Source organism: Eucyclogobius newberryi, unplaced genomic scaffold (assembly GCF_026437365.1).
Source record: "Eucyclogobius newberryi isolate DKJ021-1_F unplaced genomic scaffold, fEucNew1.0.hap1 SCAF_3, whole genome shotgun sequence".
In the NCBI taxonomy this organism is placed as follows: domain Eukaryota; kingdom Metazoa; phylum Chordata; class Actinopteri; order Gobiiformes; family Gobiidae; genus Eucyclogobius; species Eucyclogobius newberryi.
This window is the reverse complement of record NW_027315945.1, coordinates 11,499,769-11,520,598: the sequence shown is the minus strand read 5'-3', so window position 1 is coordinate 11,520,598 and position 20,830 is coordinate 11,499,769. Positions and strand designations below refer to the sequence as shown.

Sequence of the window (20,830 nt, the reverse complement as noted above, 5' to 3'; positions counted from 1 at the left end):
AGGGACTAGAGGTGAGCAAGGTCTGTCAAACTACCATCGTTTTATCAAGGCGTACGTCGTACTGCAGCAAGTGACATTTCCCGATCATAAACGACAAGACATATTCACAGATGGACAGAATAAATGGAAATCCTCCAATTCTGACCATGGAGCATTTATGGAGATGGTCAAACAGCTTGAGACTGGGAAGGATAGAGAGTTTCAAGTGATGACCGTTAAGTTGTTATGTTTAATGAGAAATTTAGTCTTTTTCAGCTTCAACCTAGCTATTTTGAGATGATCCCTTATGTTAAACTTTTAAGTTATACTTTTAATCTTATACATAAGATTAAAAGTATGAATTGTGTAAAAGTTCAGCGTGTTTTATATGTGTCTGAATTGATAATATTAATAGATTTTCACCCCTTTTTGCTGAAGATTTTGTAAAATTGTATAACTTAACATTCCAGTTTTGTGTACAAATGTAGATTGTATGTTATTTTTCTTCAAACACAGCTAAAAAATAAGACTCTTTAAAGTTAGAAATTCTTTCTACACAAATTACCCTTTGAATTATACGCTCATCCATACACTTTGTTTAATGCTTTATAAATTCACTTGATAAACAGACTACCCCTGTTTATACTGCACTGTATCCGCCATATTCAGAGTACTGTTACTGCGTGAATGTGGTACAGTTTGGAGAGAGGAGCACTTGTTCTGCCTCTTACAATAATGTTTTAGTGCCATCCTCTTTCAGACTGACGGGACCCACCAGCACTTCTGCGTATTTTAGACTTTTAGTACAAGAAGGTGACCACATGTTGCAGACTTTTGGATTTCTTCACGTCATTTCAAGGTAAGGCTAATTGTGTATCTTGTGTGTAGATTTGCTTTTATAGGATGATTTATGACTGAAGTTGTGTCTGTTTTAGCTTCTCTCTGTGTGAACACTGTGATGGCCAAGGTTCCTCATGTTCTCCTGCTGTGCGGTCTGCTACTGGGTATTTTGTATATTTGTACTACTCAAGAGTAGATTAATATAAAAGGAGTTTCAGGGCTTCATTTTATGTCGGGGTAGTTGTAGTTGTAGTTGTAGTTGTAGTAGTGGCTGTTACGTCTGTCTAATTTATTTCAGTCAAAGATTATAGAATATAAGATACAGTTATGTAATTTTCCATTTTTCAGTCATGTTTTTGTTTGTTTTTACTATTACATCACTACAAGAAACCTTTCTATATATAGCTAAAATATACAGAACTGTATTTGAATTTTTCACCAAATATTGATCCAAGCGAGATTAGAGAATTGTGTGATCAGTTTGTCAAAAGAAGCTGTTTGGTCTCAAAGCAAAAGAACAGCTGCACTCCCAGAATCAACCATTGAAAACAAATCCTTAAAAACCTTGAAAAGTGCAGTTTCTGTGCTATGAAACGACTTATAACATATGCATCACATTGTGGTGATGTAAAAAAGACACCGTTGAATGAAGACAAAATCTTTTGACAGAAAAGGAAGCTTTATGGGTCTGTGACTAGACCGGTCCTGCTCATCCAAGATGGGCTTTTTAATGTGTGATAATGTGAAATGAAAAGCAGAAATATGATATTGCTGGTAATGAATGCTTGACTTGAGGCAAATTGATGTAAGTCCTTATTTGTCCGAGTTATCCATGGTAGAAAAGGTTTCAACGGTAGTCATTTGGACACTTTGGTTGATCAACAGCATTTATACTCTAAATACAGCTAGTACTTAAACTCTCCGGACCAATTTCTGCTCAGGAGAGTATAAATGCTGGCTGCTCAAACCATTTCCAACAAATTACTTTAGGATGGAAGTCAAAATGCACTGATTTTGAAACTTTTTCCACCATTCTTTTGGAAATAATTAGCATTTTTAACTGCTGCATCTTCTGACTTTTGTTCTCCCCCAGTGTGCAGAGGCCAGCATTGGGCCGTGCACTTGCCTGCTGAGGTGTTGGGCCTGAGCAGCTCCTGTGTGCTCCTGCCCTGCACCTTCTCTCTGCCGCCGGAGTCTGAGCCACATTTGGACCACTCCTGTCGGGCCGTGTGGAAGAGAGGGAGCTGGAGCCGCGCTGTGGTGTACGACTCCGGGGCCAGTGCCGACGCCAACCTGGTCCAGGGGAATCTAACGGGCAACCTGCAGAGCAAAGACTGCTCCAGCGTCTTCTACAGCCTGCCCTCGCACCACTACGACCACTACTACTTCAGACTGGAGTGTGAGCAGCTCAAGTACAACTTCCCTGCAAGTGTGCTCATCAGGATTCAAGGTAGTTTTGTACTATGCTCACTAACTCAAAGTGAAGAGGAGGAAGAGAGTACGATTTCAACTCTATTCTGGAAAATGATCTTGAATTTTGGTTATAAAAAGGGCTGAAATGATTGCTACAGTGAGACTCACATTTTTATAACAGAGACAGCTGAAATTAAAACATAAAAAAAATATTTTAAAAATCTAGTTTTCAATATATAGAGCATATTTACAAATTTTGTATTTATCTAGAAGCCATAAGATAAGATAAGATAAGATATTCCTTTATTGTCCCACATGGGGAAATTTCATTGGTGCAACGCAGGTAGATACAGAGGTAGATACAGAAGAACAGATCACTTATAGGAAGTCTGAAAAACACTTTCAGTAGAAGATCTCCTATAAATAAATAAAAACTCCCATAGACAAATAAATAAATAAATAAATACCATTGCATGTGATCCCGACAGTAATTGCACGTGAATATGTGTCACGACAGCACATAGATTGCACATGAATTTCACAGTAATTCCACATGAATTGCACATGAATTCCAACAGCAATTGCACATATGACAGAATTGCACATCAGTATTAGGTTAGGTCAGTATTGCGAGTGTTCAGGACTAACAGTGTTTGTTATAAAGTCTGACAGCAGCAGGAAGGAAAGACCTACGGAACCTTTCCTTCACACAGCGAGGGTGGATCAGTCTCTCACTGAAGCTGCTCTCCAGAGCGGACAGAGTGTCCTGCAGGGGGCGACACTCATGGTCCAGCATAGATGTGAATCTAGCCAGGACCCTCCTGTCCCCCACCTCCTGCACCGAGTCCAGAGCACAGCCCAGGACGGAGCTGGACTTCTTTATGACTGTCCAGCCTCTTCCTCTCCCTCTCTGTGATGCTGCTGCTCCAGCAGGCCACACCTACAGGAGGGCTGATGCCACCACAGAGTCGTAGAAGGTCTTCAGGAGTGGCCCTGTCACTCCAAAAGACCTGAGTCTCCTCAGGAGGTAGAGCCGACTCTGGCTCTTCCTGTACAGTGCGTCTGTGTTATGAGTCCAGTCCAGTTTGTGGTTCAGATGAACACCCAGGTACTTGTATGAGTCCACTCTCTCAATGTCCCGTCCCTGGATGTTCACTGGTGAGGGGGCAGTGGGGTGGCGTCTGTGGAAATCCCCTTCATCTCCTTGGTCTTCCCCGCGTTGATGAGGAGATGGTTCCGCTGACACCAGTCCACAAAGTCCTGCGCCAGTCCTCTGTACTCCGCGTCATCGTCGTCCGTGATGAGTCCGATGATGGCAGAGTCGTCAGAGAACTTCTGCAGGACACAGCTGAGAAAGGGCGCGAGGACAGTGCCCTGGGGCGCCCCCACACTGCAGGTCCGAGTGTCAGACACACAGTCCCGGGCTCTCACAAACTGGGGTCGGTCTGTGAGGTAGTCCAGGATCCACTCTGCCAGGTCATACTCCACACCAGCCGTCTCCAGCTTGTCCCTCAGGAGCAGCGGCTGGATGGTGTTGAAGGCGCTGGAAAGATCGAAGAACAGAATCCTCACAGAGCTGCCAGGCTTTTCCAGGTGAGAGAGAGAGCGGTGCAGCAGGGAGATGACGGCGTCCTCCACTCCGATGCCAGACCGATATGCAAACTGCAGCGGGTCCATGGCTGAGCTCACGGTGGAGCGGAGGTGGTCCAGGACTAGCCGCTCCAGTGTCTTCATCAGGTGGGACGTGAGAGCCACTGGCCTGAAGCTGTTGAGGTCTTTGGGGCGCGGTTTCTTAGGCACAGGTACCAGACAGGAGGTCTTCCAGACCTGTGGTACCACCCTCAGCTTCAGGCTCATGTTGAAGACATGCTCCATAACTCCACACAGTTCATCTGGGCAGGACTTAAGGAGCCTGGGGCTAATGACATCAGGTCCTGCTGCCTTCCTCACTTTAATCCTCTTCAGCTCACTCCTCACCTGTGCTGCTGTGACAGTCAGTGGTTGGCAGGGGGACCGTGTGCTGGGGGGATGGGTGAGTCCAGGCGAAGTGGGGAGCTGATGGTCCGGGGCAGATAAGCGAAGAGGAACAGATGCAGGGCATTGTCCAGCTGTGGAAAAGGGAGCATGCAGCTGTGCAGGGGGAGGGGCGGGTGACCGATCAAACCTCAAGAAGTGAGCATTTAAATCATTCACCCACTGTAGATCCCCCTCTGTCTGGGCAGGGGGGATTTTGAAGCCCGAGATGGTTTTCAGGCTCCTCCACACTCCCTGAATGTTCTTCTGCTGCAGCTGCTCCTCCATCCTCCTCTTGTAGCCGGCCTCAGCCTGCCTGATCTTCCTCCTCAGCTCCTTCTGCACAGTCCTCAGCTCCTCCTTGTTCCCTGACCTGAAGGCTCTCTTCTTCTCCTTCAGCAGAGCCTTCAGTTCACGGTTAATCCATGGCTTGTTGTTTGGAAAACACTGCACCGTCCGGGAGGGAACAATGTTCTCAAAACAGAAGTTGATGTAGATATAGTCTTAAGTCACCATATTTCAACCTTTACTCAGTTAATAATGCATTAAAAAAGTTGCAGTGTACAATATAAATAATAATTTGATTAATTGACCAATCAAGAAATTAAAAAAAAAATCCCTGCCTTATAAACTACTAAAATAACTCTTAGAGACAGTGATGGTGCAGTGGAGAAGCTCAATTTAGCTGCTGCAATTATGTACTTGTCGGATTTGTGACTTTTAATTTTTAAATCAATCTGTGAGTGAAGTCTGATCATTGACTGTATCATTGACTTATAAAGTGGACAGACCCTCTCCATTCTGCCCCTTTCACTAAAATGGCAATCAAATGTGGAAAAAGCATGATGACGGCAGGTTGCTCCTCCCTTTGAGGATAGTTTTAAGTAAACTCAACCCTCCCAGGGCGGGCTGAGTGACGGTCACCCACCTGTCGGATCCACGCTAATCTGAATCATTGGAATAAGACAGAAAACTCTGTCACATCAATATCATTTTGACATCATTTTGACCTGGTTTTGTAATCAAGACACCTTTCATTTAAAGCCCATGTTCGTAACTTTACACAATATATATCGTCCTTACTGCAAGTGCTTGTATCTCCACAAACCTGACTCGTGCCATATTTTTTTATTCTTTTACATATTTAAACTATTAATGATATAACATAATTCCTTAACCGAGTCTGTTTTTATTACTCCAGATGCCCTGCCAGAACCTACCATGAGTCCGCCCCAGCTGGAGGTGGAGGAGGGGTCCCTGGTGACACTGAACTGCACTGCTCTGGCCCCATGTCCCTCTGAGGCTCCCGTAGTGGAATGGAGCCCAGTCGTAGGAGAGGCGGTGGAGGTCATGAACATGGAGGGCGGATCCGTGTCGTCCGTGTTGAACTTCTCAGCCTCTCACCTCCACGACGGCGTGACTGTCTCCTGCAGCGCCCTCTACAGTCGACCTGCTGTCAACGCTGAGCTGCTGTATGAGAACAGTCTCACTTTGCATGTCCTCTGTAAGAATGGATATTATTACCATTTATTTTGACCAAAACTAATTTAGTATTTGTAATGTAGTTCTTATTGGACCTACAAAGAGAAATAGATGTGCTTTTTTCCTCTGTGTTTTCTGGAGTTCTGTTCAACAACTTGCAAAATGTCCAGCAAAGTGATCCTAAACATGGACCTGTCGTACATCTCAAGCGCTGGGTCATTGAAGCATGGATCAAATGTAGCTTGACCTTAAAATGTTTTTCTGTATAATTCAAAACACTTAATTTAAAGAAATATTATGCTATAACAGTATAAGCTTTCAATCTTGTTACAGCAGTGTTTCCTCATCGTCATCTTCCTCAAAGTTGTGTTTTTGATTAATTAATTAATGGATGTTTTGATAATCCAGTGTTGTTCTGCATTTGAGGCTCGACTGCTATCCCCTGTACATTAGCTGTGATTCTTTGAAAATAAAAACAAAAACCAAAAACAGCTTTTTACAATGAAATGTTATTATCAGTTCTGCAGTGTTTAATGGAAGACAATGGACCACTTTCTATGATTATGCCCGTTTAGATCAATATTGAGGTACCTAGAAAAGTATATATATAATATGTCACCTGTCTTTAACTATCTTGAATACCTATAAAATACCTTGAAAAACATTCTTGTGCTGCCTGTTGGTCGAGAACATGGATACGCACCCAAGAGCAGGAGAACCTATCATCTGCACTTTAAAATACCTACTATTAAGGCAAATGTTAAATCTCTGCTTTTTTCTAGTAATATCCTTCTTTCTAGTGGTGATGTCCAAATAGCAGGTCAAGTCCTAAATGGGGATGACATGATGATTGAGTGTTTTGACATTTATATATATATTGTTTTTCTTCTGGGGCATTATGCAAACATTTTTTAAACAACAAACATGTTCACATAATAAATACTGTTTCTTGTGATTTTAGACCGTCCAAAGAACTCGAGGGTGCTCAGTCCTGGTCCCGTGAGGGAGGGCAGCCCTGTCACTCTGAGCTGTCTGACTGATGCTAACCCGGCCGTGGACTGGTTCACCTGGTACGCAATGGATGGAGATCAGGTCACTGTGGTGGGATCTACACAGAACTACTCCACCACGGCCTCAGAAGCTCAAAGACGGTTCTTTTGCCAAGTCAGCAACACATACGGACGCCAGAACTCCTCCATCACTCACCTGGATGTACAGTGTAAGTACCAGGCAGTACATAATGGTCTTCAACATGATCCTAAATGTTTTATACACATAACTGCCAAACATATCAATGAAATATTTCTTTTGCATTTGTTAGTTCATTTGTATATGGATGTGCATCTATTATCATCGATACAAAAATGCAATATGTGCTCATTTGAGTTAGTGTTTTGTTTTTTATTGTAGAATATATTGAAGTAGCCCAATGAAGAGTTCTAATGCAGAGGAAGTTTATTTACCCTCAGTACTTAGAGACGTGAACCCTAAGACATTGTGATTGTATTTAAGTATTCAAGTCCATGTTTTGCTTTTAATGATTTAGAAAGTTAGTTTTCATTTGTAAAAAATCTTCTGTTGACAAAAATGATCAAACAAAACGGTCATTGACTGACTGAACACACAGGTAAGCATGGCACTTGTTCTTCCCATCACCAGAGGTACACTACTCTCCACAGCGGAGGCATTGGCAGACTGGACTAGACTAGAATGCACATACAATCGCAATGTCTTGGGGTTCTTGTCTCCGGATTCTGTACAGTTGGGCATAAACGTAATAATAAAAATAAGCGTTAAAACAGCCTCTCCCAGACCGTCATCTTGACTCAGTCCTTATTCCTCGTCCTCATTCCCAGTTCCTCCTAAGGACACCGCCGTACTGGTGGACCCTCCAGGAGCAGTGGTGGAGGGCAGCTCTGTCTCGCTGCTCTGTGTGACCCGCTCCAACCCCATCGTGTCCGATTACTCCTGGTTCAGAGACGGTCAGGAGCAGGCTGAGGTGAGGGGGGCCGTCCTGGTCTGGGAGACTGCTGACCACAGCCACAGCGGCAACTACCACTGCGAGGCCAGAAACCAGCTGGGACAGGACCAGTCTGATGCACTTCAGCTGGACATTCAGTGTAAGAACAACAACCGACCAATTACATTATGATTACTAATGGGTGAAGTGAATAACCAGATTGTCTAATTCAGCCACATTATTCAATCATAGTAGAGCACATTAAAGGGTACATATTAGAGATGCACCGATCAATCGGCCGCCGATTAAAAAAGCCGGTTTTAGGTCGAATCGGCCAGAACCGGTGACCGGCCGGTCCATGTCGTAATTGCCGGTTTTCAGCCGATCCAAACTGACCCGCATGCGCGGTGCGTAGCAGCTCAACGCGCCCAGAGCAAAACAGCTAAAAACTACAAGACTCTTTCAGAGCGCGGCGGCCAAAGCGTCCAGTTTATATTAAAGTCTATGTAAACGCGCGTCGAACACCTCCTGCGTTTCCCGCGGCGCGATTCCTGCTTTTTCGCCGTGGAGCGCGGTGCAGAGGGGGCGTTTTGCCGTTTTCCGCTCTAGACGCTTTGACAGGCATAAGCTTCAAGGCGTTAAAATTGTTCGTGGCAGAAAAGTTCAGATTTGTTCAACTTTGGTGGAACACAAGAAGGAGCGAGCCTGGAGGAGGATCAGAGGAGACTGGACTGTGGGGTAAGTTATTACAACTTTGAGACGATTAAAACCTACGTGTTGAAAGTTGATGCGGTCAAAATAATTTGCGCTGGTTTGTGTTTGACGAGTTCATGTGTTTATTCAGAGTTATCTGCAGAAGAGTAGGGACACATGAAGGGGCCAGAAGAAGCAGCAGCAGGGCTGTCAGAAGAGTTAGTTGTTGTTGTTGTTGTTGTTCTGCTCAACTAGCAGAGAGCTAGGCTACGAGCTAATGCTAACAAGAGATCTCATCCACTTTGAAATGAGACTTTAAAAATACTTTGATGCATTTGAGATCACATTACGTAGATACAAAACTTAAATTACTGACTCCAACAGCGAAATTAGTGACTACAATCTAATGTCAGGCCTATTTAATTGTCCCACAGCCTCAAAGAAATGTTTACACAATCAGCTGTGCTCTAGAAGCTATAGTGCTCAGCTGATTGTGCTAGTGAGAATGTGAAGTTAGTCAAAGAGCTGATGAAACTGGAAAATGATATTGGCAACATATATGTGCCTCATTTAATATACTGTATTATAACAGTAAAAGTTTGAATAATATTGCAGTAAATGTACTGGGTTAAAATATAACTGCTGTACAATGTTCTTTTTGAAGATCTGGATTTGCCTTCAGCCCTCCCTGTTGTTCCTGCTCCTGCTGCTCCTGTTGCTCCTGCTCCTGTTGCTCCTGCTGCTTCAGGGGATGCTGGCCCTTCTGCTGCACCCACAGGTGTGTAAAAGCATTTGGTTAGATTACAATTTGTTTTTTAACCTGTGCCATCTAAATTGCAATATGCTTTTTTTTGTAGGCCCACGAGGAAGAGGTCCCTGGAGGCAGAGTCCTCCAGCTTTGAGAGGGAGGTGCTGGCAGCGCTCTGGGACTGACCCTCCTCATGTTCCATCTGCTTCCTCTCCTGCAGAGGGTTCCAGCTCATTCAAAAGAATGTGTAAAATTGCAAATGTATAAATTACTATATGAAAATAGTTTATTTGATTTCAATTTGGAACCATTGGAGCTGCATCTTCTGCAGGAGAAATGGACTCCTTTTTCCTATGTGTCCTCCACTCTTCTCCAGGCCATATATTAGTTAGTATATAGTTCTGTATATATATATTATTTTTATATATAGTTATTTATTTTTCTATTTTTCCACAAAATAAATTACATTTTATATTATAAAACGTGTGTCCTGTATACATGCACCTTTTTCACATACATAATACTGGGGAGTTTGTGGGAAAATCAGTGGCTAGATAGAAAATCGGTATCGGAAAAATCGGTTTTGGCAGGTCCAACCTCCTTAAAAAACGGAAATCGGTATCGGCCAAGAATTTTGGAATCGGTGCATCTCTAGTACATTTTCTGCAAAATCAACTTCTGCAAAAATGAGCTTTTAACCTTGTTACAACGGTGTTTCCACATCATTAATTTCCTCAAAATTGTATTTAAATCTATTCCTGCATGTTTAAATAATACTGTATTGTCCTGTTCAGTGCGGGGGTGGGGAAAGTCCTGTTTTCACCTACCCCCTATCCCCACCCACATCCCTGTCCTTAAAATAAAGAGGCCGAGTGATACATGTACGATTTAAAAATGTCACTTGGCCACTTTCAAAAAATGAAAATATGTAAATGACAATCTGCTATTTGTTACGGTGAAATGCCACTACAAAGAGGCGGGGCTTATCAGTCCAGCACTCAGAGACCTCAAGGCATTTTAAATAAGGCTAAAAACTAAGAAAACGGAGCACTGAAATGGTCTGGTGAAGGTGTGTGGTTCACCTCATCAGTGGAAACCAGTGGGGAGCATAAACTAAATATGTAAGATTAATCAAACATAAATAAAATAAAAGGTGATTTAAAAAGGCAGTAAGTAAATTGTAGAGACTAGAGGCCATGTGTGGTGTTCTGAGGGTCGTTAGCTTAGCCCTTCTGTCCATAGTGGCTAAACCAGACCAAACCATCCCATGTTTTATAAAAGCTAACAACGCCACCTGGGAGTTGGCCCAGGACCAGCCAAATATAAGACACGTAGGTTCGTCGCTGATAGGCAGAGACTTGAGGTTGGCAAAAAATACATGTTTATTTATAGGGAGTGTTTACAGAGCTGTCATGGAATTAGACATACACCAATGCTATTCCTTAACACATTGAGAACACAATTCAACTTAGAATATGAAACGACACAGAAAGATCAGACATTTGTGTGGCATGCATGGGAGAAAACGCGGGGACTGTGTCAGCCAGGCCGTTGTAAGGAGCCTGGCTGACCCTCCTGCGTCTCACCCCCGCGTCTCACCTCGTTTTTTCCCATGCTGGTTGGTTTTATTAGATATTCTGGAAAAGGAGGGTCACATTTCTCATTGGTCAGCCTCACATCAAGGCACTTGGTATTTTTCCGTAGAGATCAAGCCTTGGGTAAACATTACCCAGACTCCTCTGGGTTATCACCCCCCCTAGGGTAAACATCCTTTGGCCCATCTTTACGACCCCTTCACAAACAAATGCTGTCACACACCCGTTCTTCTCTTAGACTAATGATGCAGATAAAATATCACTATTATGCAGATAAAATACATCACAGAAATATAATCATATATTCACATTTTATCACAAGAGCCGCGACACGCGGCCGAAACTGCCATGTTATTTTGTGCCGGCTGCGCGCCGCGGCTCCTGAAGCTGCGCCGCTATTTGACCACGTTTTAGCGCTGTTTTAGACCGCGCCGGGTTAAGGTTAGGGTTAGGGTTGAGGTTGAGGTTAAGGTTAAGGTTAAGGTTAAGGTTAAGGTTAAGGTTAAGGTTAAGGTTAAGGTTAAGGTTAAGGTTAAGGGTTGGGGTTGAGGTTGAGGTTAGGGAAGAGCTTTTAAGAGTGGTTGACATCACCGTCAGCCAAAAGAAAGTCTGATCAGTAGTAGAGCCCGCCTGCAGGCTATACTGCTACACATGCATGCTAATTAGGCTGCAAATAACATGCAACTTTAAATTAAGTTGAAAAAGGTTTACCTAGTTTGCGTAATGGATTGCAAATTTCAAACTAGGTTCTGGATGTATCTTTCAGTTAGAGATATATATTTATTTATTATCTACTCCACAGACATTGTTGATTAATTTCTCACTGCGGCCCTCAGAGGCAACTGTTGTTGTGATTTTGGGCCTTACAAAAATAAATTGAATTGAAAATTAATGATGGTTGTAGGTAGGGGTGAGCAATACAAATATGAAACAATTTCGTAGAATAAGCTTTAAAGGTGTCATCTGAACTATATTGTAAAAACATTGTATAGATGAGTAGCTTTGAAGCTGTTTCTACGATGGATCACAATCTATAGCTAGATATATTTTTTGCATTATCTTGATTACGATATTTAGAAAATATTTTCACAATGCATCGGAAATGTGCTAAAACGTGCCCGTAAATGTCTTTAGGTTTAAGTATTGCACAAAAACGTGAATGGACCAAAAATGAACCAGAAAAGGGCAGATATATCACTTCATACCGTTCTTTGGAAGATTAGACGGAATGTTTCTGTTCTATACATTTTTAATCAGCTTCTTTGGCCATCCTTTTTAATAGTTTTAATTCTACTTTTGCATGAAAGTCAAAAATCCGTGTCCAGATTATTACAACTGAACTTTTTTCTACAATGAAACACTCCAGGACAAATGAGGGATTACACAGACTAGTTTTAATTATAGGCAATGTACTCGTTTGCAATCCATTTTTCAATATACACTGCTTGTCCCCAAAAAAACTCAGCACAGAAAAACAAAGTTGCACACCCTAATTATTTGTTTGGTCCGCCTTTAGCTTTGATTACAGCACACATTCGCTGTAGCAGAGTTTCAATAAACTTCTGCAATATTAAAAGATTGATTTCCATCCAGTGTGTCATTATTTCTCACACGGCTCTTGTGTTGATGATGGAGAGTGACCACTGCACAAAGCCTTCTGCAGCTCCAAACACTCTCACTGGGGTTCAGATCTGGAGTACATTAGATTCTGCTTCTCTTTACATGTTTTCTCTGCTCGATGCCAATGCTTTGACCCTTCTCAAACACACTGACATCTTCTCCATGACCACGGGATTTGTCTTTCCACATGGTCGTTTCAGAAATGAGAAGCTGCTCACAGCATCAGTCGGGTTTAAATACTGTGTTGCAGCTGAAAGATCATCACCTTAGTTATCCAGTAGGAGGCTCGGACATATTTACTTTCATCCTAGTCGTAGTAAATGTTTGGAGCTTATTCCAGCAGTTTTGTGCCATGGGTTTTGTTGGTTCGTTTGGCCTTGTTTGCTTCCACAGAATCAAAGTACTTGTAGTTTTCTGTACAAACACAAAACAAAGTCCCTGTACTGTAAGCCCGGCCGGCTCGCAGACGTGATGTGGACTGTCTGCACATGGACAGTGGTGCATTGTGGGATGTGTGTGGACCTCTGTTCTGGGTAATGCACATGTTTGTCTCTGTGTAAGAGTAAACATTAGGACGCCACTTGGACCAAGAGAAAGTCATCTTCATCTTGCTCTTTCCATCCATTCACTTCAGTTGTCGCCCAATAAATGCCACAGAAGAGCATGTTTTGTCTATTTTATTTAAAGAAGTTTGACATCACTGCCCATAATGAAGCTGGCAAAGTATAAAATATAACTATTTTATAACTGAAATATTCTCTTATACACAAAACTAAATGCCAAAATTTAAATAATGAAATAATATAAATATTATTTAATTCTTATTGTATAAGAAGGTACACATACAATATATATATATATATATTTTTTTTAAAGTTATACTACTGGAATTACTAAAAATAAGGTAGTAAGTAGATTAAGTAGATTATATACAATAGAAACTATTTTACAATTATTCACCATGACCAAGCGACACTGAATCATACATTTTCTTTCATTCACAATGGCTAATCAGACTTTCTGAATGATAAAGGATACATTTGTCTTTACTTTTTAAGAGTATAGATTGAAATGAAATAACTGATTTAAACTTGACTTAAAGGTTGAATGGACGATTTTTTTGGCCCAAATCTGAGTCTGATTTCCTCGTGGTGTGGACTGCCACGTATCATCATAAAACGCACCTACCGCTCACCTGCAGCCGCGAGCGGCTCGTCCCCCGAGAGCAGCACGTTTCTGCGTGTCTAAGCGCATGGATCTATCATAATATAGTTCCCTCAGTGTACGGGACAAAATGAAGACGGAGAAAGACGGTTCGAGCTGACTCAGAAGAGACGGAAATCTACGGGAGACGAGAGATGCGATGCGATCCGTTGCGCTAATAAACAAACGCACGTGTGTGTTCTATCAGTCCGCACGGGGGAGTGCGCATGCACACTTGACTTTTTTTTAGCTTTTCAACATGTTATAACTTTCTTCCATTATCAAAACCATAACTGGAGTTGTATTTAGCTTCATTCACACTATTTTAATTAATCCAGGTTAGAAAATGTTCTCCCCTCCGAACATCAAAATCACTCCCTTCCAGATCTGTGATGTCATAGGTCGAGTTCTGAGATCTTCTGCGCTGATTTTAAGTCCATGAATCATCAATAGACTTGTTCTGAGCATTTCTGCCGTCAAATCACAATCATTACAACGGCGTGGCTGCATTAGCACGTCAAAGGAAACCTAGGTTTGTTTATCTCCCCTTTGTAATCCCATCTGCTGCCAGATGGATGAAGTCAATTCCTGGAGTGTGAAACATTAAGTCATTTTGGGGTTTTTTGGTAAACTTTTTATTTGTTTGGTTCTAAAACATGAGATGCCAAATTAAAAGTACTCAACAGCATGTTTAAAGGCAAATAGCAATACAAATGATGCATAATATTTGTCCTTGAAAGCACTGATTTTGCTTCTAAAACTGTCAACAAAATCTTTTTCATTTTTCACGATTAAGCAAAAAGTCTTGACTAACCTAACTGCCACAACACTGGTCTAATACAATATAGAAAATAATGATTTTGTGCTGTAATCCAGACCCTCCCAGGAAGACTATGGTGTCTAGCTCCCCCTCTGGTCCAGTGGAGGATGGCAGCCTGGTGACGCTGTCCTGTTCCACGGACGCTAACCCCTCCTCTGTGAAGTGGAGCTGGTACAGAGAGTCTGGGCGCCTCAGGGTCTTAGTGGGACATGGAGCAGAGCACAGCCTCAATGTGACCAAGCTGTCCCAGGACCAGTACTACTGTGGAGCGCTCAACGTCCATGGGGTGGACTTCTCCCAGCCTGTGCACACCAACGTCACATGTGAGTAGAGGACTTTTCCCTTGGAGAGGCTGAGGTGGCTGATGCTTCTGGGTGCAGTGCATTTATAACTGTGAGTGGGTTAAGAGGAAGCAGGCTGTGGACAAGCACGAGCAAAATGCAACATATAGTCTTTAAACAATTAATCACAACAAAGAGATTACTGAGATTAACTAAAAAACAGTTCAGCCAAAATTGTGTGAATGGAACCACACCGTTTTTTAAAATGATAATTGATCAAAATCTCATCTTTTCTTGTTCTCATGGACTCGACATGTGTTTCTTATCTCGTCTCATGGGAAATGTGTCTCATCTCACCCATAGTTGCAGCCTGAATAGTTTAATAATAATTTCAGCAGCAATTGTATTCATATTTGCATTTGGCTGCACGATAAATCACAATTGTATAGTCACAATTAGCAAATCGCAAAGACTGCAATTATTTAAATCCTTAAGATATAACAATATCTTGTTTATGTATTGCAAAAAATAGTTTCGATCTCTAAAAACACATTTTGATGCATGGAATTCTTGTATCAATTTAGCAGTTCATATTTTGGATATTTTTGGATATTTTGCTTTCTAAATACCAGATCTACGATAGAACTAAACCAGGTCTTGACTAAATCCTACAACTAATCAAGCAATAGTTCTGAATAAGGGCAAATAAAATGCAATGCTAATTCTCTGTCCCTCTTCTCAAGTTGCTCCAGAGATCCTGCCGTCCTCGCGCTGCCTGAAGGTCCTCTCCCAGATCCGCTGTACGTGTGACAGTCAGGGGAACCCGGGGCCCGCGCTGCTCTGGGAGTTGTCTGGGGAGAGGGTGAACCACTCGGCCCTGACCCCCATCACCGAGGAGCCCCTGAGCAGTGTCCGCATGAGGAGCACCATCACCCTGCATGCTCTGGACCAGGACATGCCTTCCCTGGTCTGCCACGGTGTGAACGCGCTGGGGTCGTACAGTCTGGTCTACAATGTGTCCTCCTCAAGTCATGCTCAACTAGGTATTAATACACACTTTATTAGATTCAGATTCAGTCAACTTTACTAATCCCAACAGGGGAAATTAGTTTGAGCAGTAAAAAAGCACATCGACCCTACGTGCTACAAAACATACAAACATTCTGAACCAAGTGGAGCTTTGAGGTCAGTAAATAGCACTCAATAAAAACACATTAGAGCCACATTATCACTTACGGTTTAAATTTGAAAAGCGAATAGAAGTAGGGGGGAAAAGAGAATAAGGAACGACATGGCAACAGCCTCGGGGCAGTAAAGAGAACTCACTTGAAACCAGAAACATCCACATCCTTCACCAAACCGATCCTTTTGGCGCTTGAAATGGGCTCTATTTGATCTATCTGTTCATGTTGTTAATAGTTACAGCTAAAATGTTTCATCCGCCTATCTGACAGACAGATATCAAATTCATGTCTTCAGAGTGGATGTGTTAAAGCACTATTTTAATATAAAACATGAAATGCCTAAAACATGAAGAGTTTAAAGCCCAACAGAGCTCAAGCTATTCTGTAGCTCGCAGTGGATGGAACTAAGTCTCTCATTCGTTTTCCCCACAGACTTTTGAAACATGTAAATAATAAGAGTTTAAAGGCACATCTTATGAAAAACATTTGAAACTTAAAATCTGTTCAAATGATGTAAGTTGGTGGTTTGTAAAAGTAAATCATGTTTAGGTCACGTGTCATTAGTCATCACATCACAAGTTTTAGATGCAGTCATTATAGTATGTAAGATGTCGCCCTGTTTAAGCCAAAACCATTAGAGTTTTGATTCTGTATTTGATTGACTTTACAGTTTGTGTTGTGCTTTTTGGTCTCTCCAGGGCTCCATACGTTGTCTCTTCTTGTTGGTTCTGCAGCTGGAGCTCTGGGAATGTCTGTGCTCTGCCTTCCACTTCTGCTCTTCTTTAGCAGGTTAAGAGCTGTAGTACAGTATATAATTCTATCATTTATCAAAAGTGATATTAGAAGGGCCAACAATATTTGAGTAACCTTTGCTTTTTGTTTAGGAAAAGTAAAAATGGCCATGTACAATACAAGAACGTACAAGAACTTTCAGACACAGTTATTGGAAATGAGGTGAGTTTCAGCAACAGAATAATATACTGGGGTCCAGAGTCTCCTGGTGGGCCTTGGAGGTACTGCAGAGGGGCCTCAAACATCATGACAGGATATTTATAAGCCATATATTGCTTTAAAAAGCCACTGTATAACTGTTTTTGCGAAGACAAAAAAAAAATTGAAAAACAAAATGTTATAGTTATTTATTTATTATTATTATTATTATTATTATTATTATTATTATTATAATAAACATGTGCTTTTGTGGAAATGAAAGCCTGCTCAACCTAACTGTGAGCCAGATGTCATCATGTCATGGAATTAGACAAACACCGATGCTATTCCGTAACACATTGAGAACACAATTCAACTTAGAATATGAAACGACACAGAAATATCAGACATTTGTATGGCAAGCTTGGGAGAAAACGCGGGACTGATCACGCAGGCTGTGGTACGCAGCCTGCGTGACCCTCCTGCGTCTCACCCCGTTTTTTCCCATGCTGGTTGGTTTTATTAGATATTCTGGAATAGGCGGGTCACATTTCTCATTGGTCAGCCTCACATCAAGGCACTTGTTTTACAGCTGGTATTTTTCCTAGATATCAAGCCTTGGGTAAACATTACCCAAACTCCTCTGGGCTGTCACCCCCCCTAGGGTAAACATCCTTTGGCCCTTTACGACCCCTTCACAAATGCAGTTTGTCACACACCCGTTCTTCTCTTAGACTAATGATGCAGATAAAATATCACTATTATGCAGATAAAATACATCACAGAAATATAATCATATATTCACATTTTATCACACATCACGTTTATCCCCCTGTTGGATTATGGCAATGCCCTATACATAAATGCATCTGCCAAATGTCTGAAATCGTTGGATACTGTGTATGACTGTGCTTTGAGATTCACACACACCACTCTATGCCTCTATGCCAGGGTTGGATGGCCTTCTTTGGGTGCCAGGAGGTTCACACATTAGATAGTTTTATTGTATAAACTTAGATGTGGCTGTGCAGCTTCCTACTTGTGTGCCCTGGTGCAGAGTGGAGGCTCATTATGCCCTCTGCTCATGTGATCTGATTGGTTTGTCTGTCCCTTGTGTGAGGACTGACTGGGGAAAGCGAGCCTTCTCCTATGCTGCTCCTGCAGCTTGGAAGTCCTTTCAGACGGAGTTGAGATTGCATGAAATCGTCTCAATTAGGGTTTTTCGTTTGATTTTAAAAGCCAAAGAAAGTGAATTTTTAGAAAATTGTCTGAGCTTTTAAAGGTAGAATGTGTTTTTCTTTTCTTAAATGTCTTCTAAATGTTTCATGTTTTAAAGAGTGTGTGCTGTTGTGTCTTTACTTTGCCCTTGGTCACCCTTGAAAAAGAGGTCTCAATCTCAATGGGTTCTTCTTTCCCTGTTAAATAAAGGTTAAATAAATACATCTCCACAAAGCTGACTCGTACTTGGCCTTGGGGAGCCTCCTGCTTGTTTCCATGGAAATTATGTTGCTTTGGACGGATATTTGGACAATATTCCACAGTACAGCATTAAACGTTCAGAATATATGGTTTTAACTTTTTAAATGTACACAATGTTGCTTTGACTTAGAATCAATATTTACATCACCAAAAAAAATGAAATAGTAATAAGTCTGTGTAACCCCTCATTAAATAGTAATGTGTGTTTAATAGGGGTTCATGTAAGGACTAAAACTAAAACAGAACTAAACTGTAAAATGTATAAATGCTAAACATAATAGAAAAATAAAGGTTAGTTATTTATGTTATTTAGTTTTGCTATTGTTTGAAATACTTTCAGAATGTCCTGAACATAAATCATTGTGGTGTTCCCAGATCGACTCTTGCAAAGTTCTGGCTGGAGAGAAGGACCCAGGCTGTCCCAGGAGTGCAGAAGGTGAAGAGCTCCACAGAACAAGAGAAGATGTTCCTCCAAGTCATGGAAGAGCAGGCGCCAGGGGTTCTATTGAGATTAAGGAGGTCAATGGTGTTAATGGGCAGGTCAGTGACAAGATTTTGGAAAATAATGTGTGAGTAACATAACAAGAATTCTCAAAAAAAACAAAAAAAAAAACAACAGCATTTCTGCACCCGAAAAGTTTTCTATTAAACAGCATTGATCTGTTTCCCAGCTGCTTGAATTGTGATATTTTTGTTCTTCATTGTGGTTTATTCTCAATAGTAGATGTTTCAATCCCTAAAAGAGTAGCCCTGTGTGTTTTTTTTTATTAAAGGTCATTTAAGTAAAACATTGTACCGATGTCCCCTTTAGAGAAAAAAACCTGCAATCATTTGGGTTTGTAAAAGTAAAGAATGTGATTGTTCTGATAAAATATATGTACCACATTGATGGTGTGTGGGATGTTTTCTTGTACAAAATGTTATTTCAATTCTTGATACAATCATAGACTTCTGGATTGTTGCCATATTATTTCGTGTTTTTTTGGTATGTGTGTGTGTGTGTATATATAGATAGATAGATAGATGAATGACACATGCTCAGGGCTAACAGTGTTTGTTATAAAGTCTGACAGCAGCAGAAGTAAAGACTTGCAAAACCTCTCCTTCACACAGCGAGGGTGGATCAGTCTCTCACTCTGTCCAGAGTGGAGAGAGTGTCCTGCAGGGGGTGAGACTCATGGTCCAGCATAGATGTGAATTCAGCCAGGACCCTTCTGTCCCCCACCTCCTGCACCGAGTCCAGAGCACAGCCCAGGACGGAGCTGGACTTCTTGATGACTTTGTCCAGCTTCTTCCTCTCCCTCTCTGTGATGCTGCTGCTCCAGCAGGCCACACCGTAGAGGAGCTGATGCCACCACAGAGTCGTAGAAGGTCTTCAGGAGAGGCCCTGTCACTCCAAAAGACCTGAGTCTCCAGGTGAGAGAGAGAGCGGTGCAGCAGGGAGATGACGGCGTCCTCCACTCCAATGCCAGGCTGGTATTCAAACTGCAGAGGGTCCATGACTGAGCTCATGGTGGAGCGGAGGTGGTCCAGGACCAGCCGCTCCAGTGTCTTCATCAGGTGGGACGTGAGAGCCACTGGCCTGAAGCTGTTGAGGTCTTTGGCGCGTGGTGTCTTGGGCACAGGTACCAGACAGGAGGTCTTCCAGACCTGTGGTACCACCCTCAGCTTCAGGCTCATGTTCAAGACATGCTCCATAACTCCAGACAGTTCATCTGCGCAGGACTTAAGGAGCCTGGGGCTGATGCCATCAGGTCCTGCTGCCTTCCTCACTTTAATCCTCTTCAGCTCTCTCCTCACCTGTGCTGCTGTGAGAGTCAGTGGTTGGCAGGGGGACTGTGTGCTGGGGGGATGGGTGAGTCCAGATGGAGTGGTGAGGTGATGGGCCGAAGCAGAGGTGTGAAGAGGGACGGGTGTGGGCCATTGTCCAGCTGTGGAAGGGAGAGCATGCAGCTGTGCAGGGGGAGGGGTGGGCGATTGATCAAATCTCAGGTAGTGAGAGTTTCGCTCATTCACCCACTGTAAGTCCCCCTCCGTCTGGACAGGGGGGACCATAATTTTTGGGATTAAATCAGAGAGTTAATTCATTTAGCAGTTTTAGGCTATGTGACCTCATTAACCCCTACCAACCTAGGTACTTTCCTGATGTTGACCTAAAATGAATGTGTGCATATAGATGGACATATGAGTTTCACTTTGTATTTATTTATTTATTTCACAGCTTCAAGAGGTTGGGTTGACTTTTAAGAGTTACTTTACACCTCGTCCTGAGTTCTAGAGGGAATCGATGTGTTTCAGGTGAATGTACCTCTATCCGAGTGACCGTGGAGGTTTTGCCCGAGTGACTTGGTGTTGGAGTTGAGTCGTATCATTAAAAGATTCATCAGCTTTGTAGGGCCGAGTATCAAACACTGGTGAGTACGGTTTGTGTAATTATTCAATCGCTTCGTAGGGCGTGAATAATAATTTGACAAAATAAGAGCCTTCTCTTGTGGCTGGTCCTCAGCTTCTGCCGTTGGGCTAGAGAAACCTCTTCTCTTCCCTGGTACCAACCTCAATGAGTTTGACCCTGAGTGCTCAGTAGAGACAG

The 20,830-nt window shown here is 42.3% G+C and overlaps 1 protein-coding gene across 1 annotated transcript; it reads left to right on the top strand.

Moving 5' to 3' along the window:
• Positions 1 to 787: 787 nt before the first annotated feature.
• On the top strand, positions 788 to 20,764 carry LOC140374072 (B-cell receptor CD22-like). Its single transcript, XM_072460849.1, has 12 exons — positions 788 to 838; positions 915 to 983; positions 1,913 to 2,269; positions 5,447 to 5,749; positions 6,689 to 6,946; positions 7,584 to 7,847; positions 14,423 to 14,689; positions 15,391 to 15,690; positions 16,530 to 16,620; positions 16,716 to 16,785; positions 18,616 to 18,780; positions 20,747 to 20,764. Exons 2-12 carry the CDS (start codon positions 938 to 940, stop codon positions 20,762 to 20,764), a joined length of 2,139 nt encoding a protein of 712 aa, XP_072316950.1. The 5' UTR covers positions 788 to 838; positions 915 to 937.
• The last annotated feature ends 66 nt before the right edge of the window (positions 20,765 to 20,830 follow it).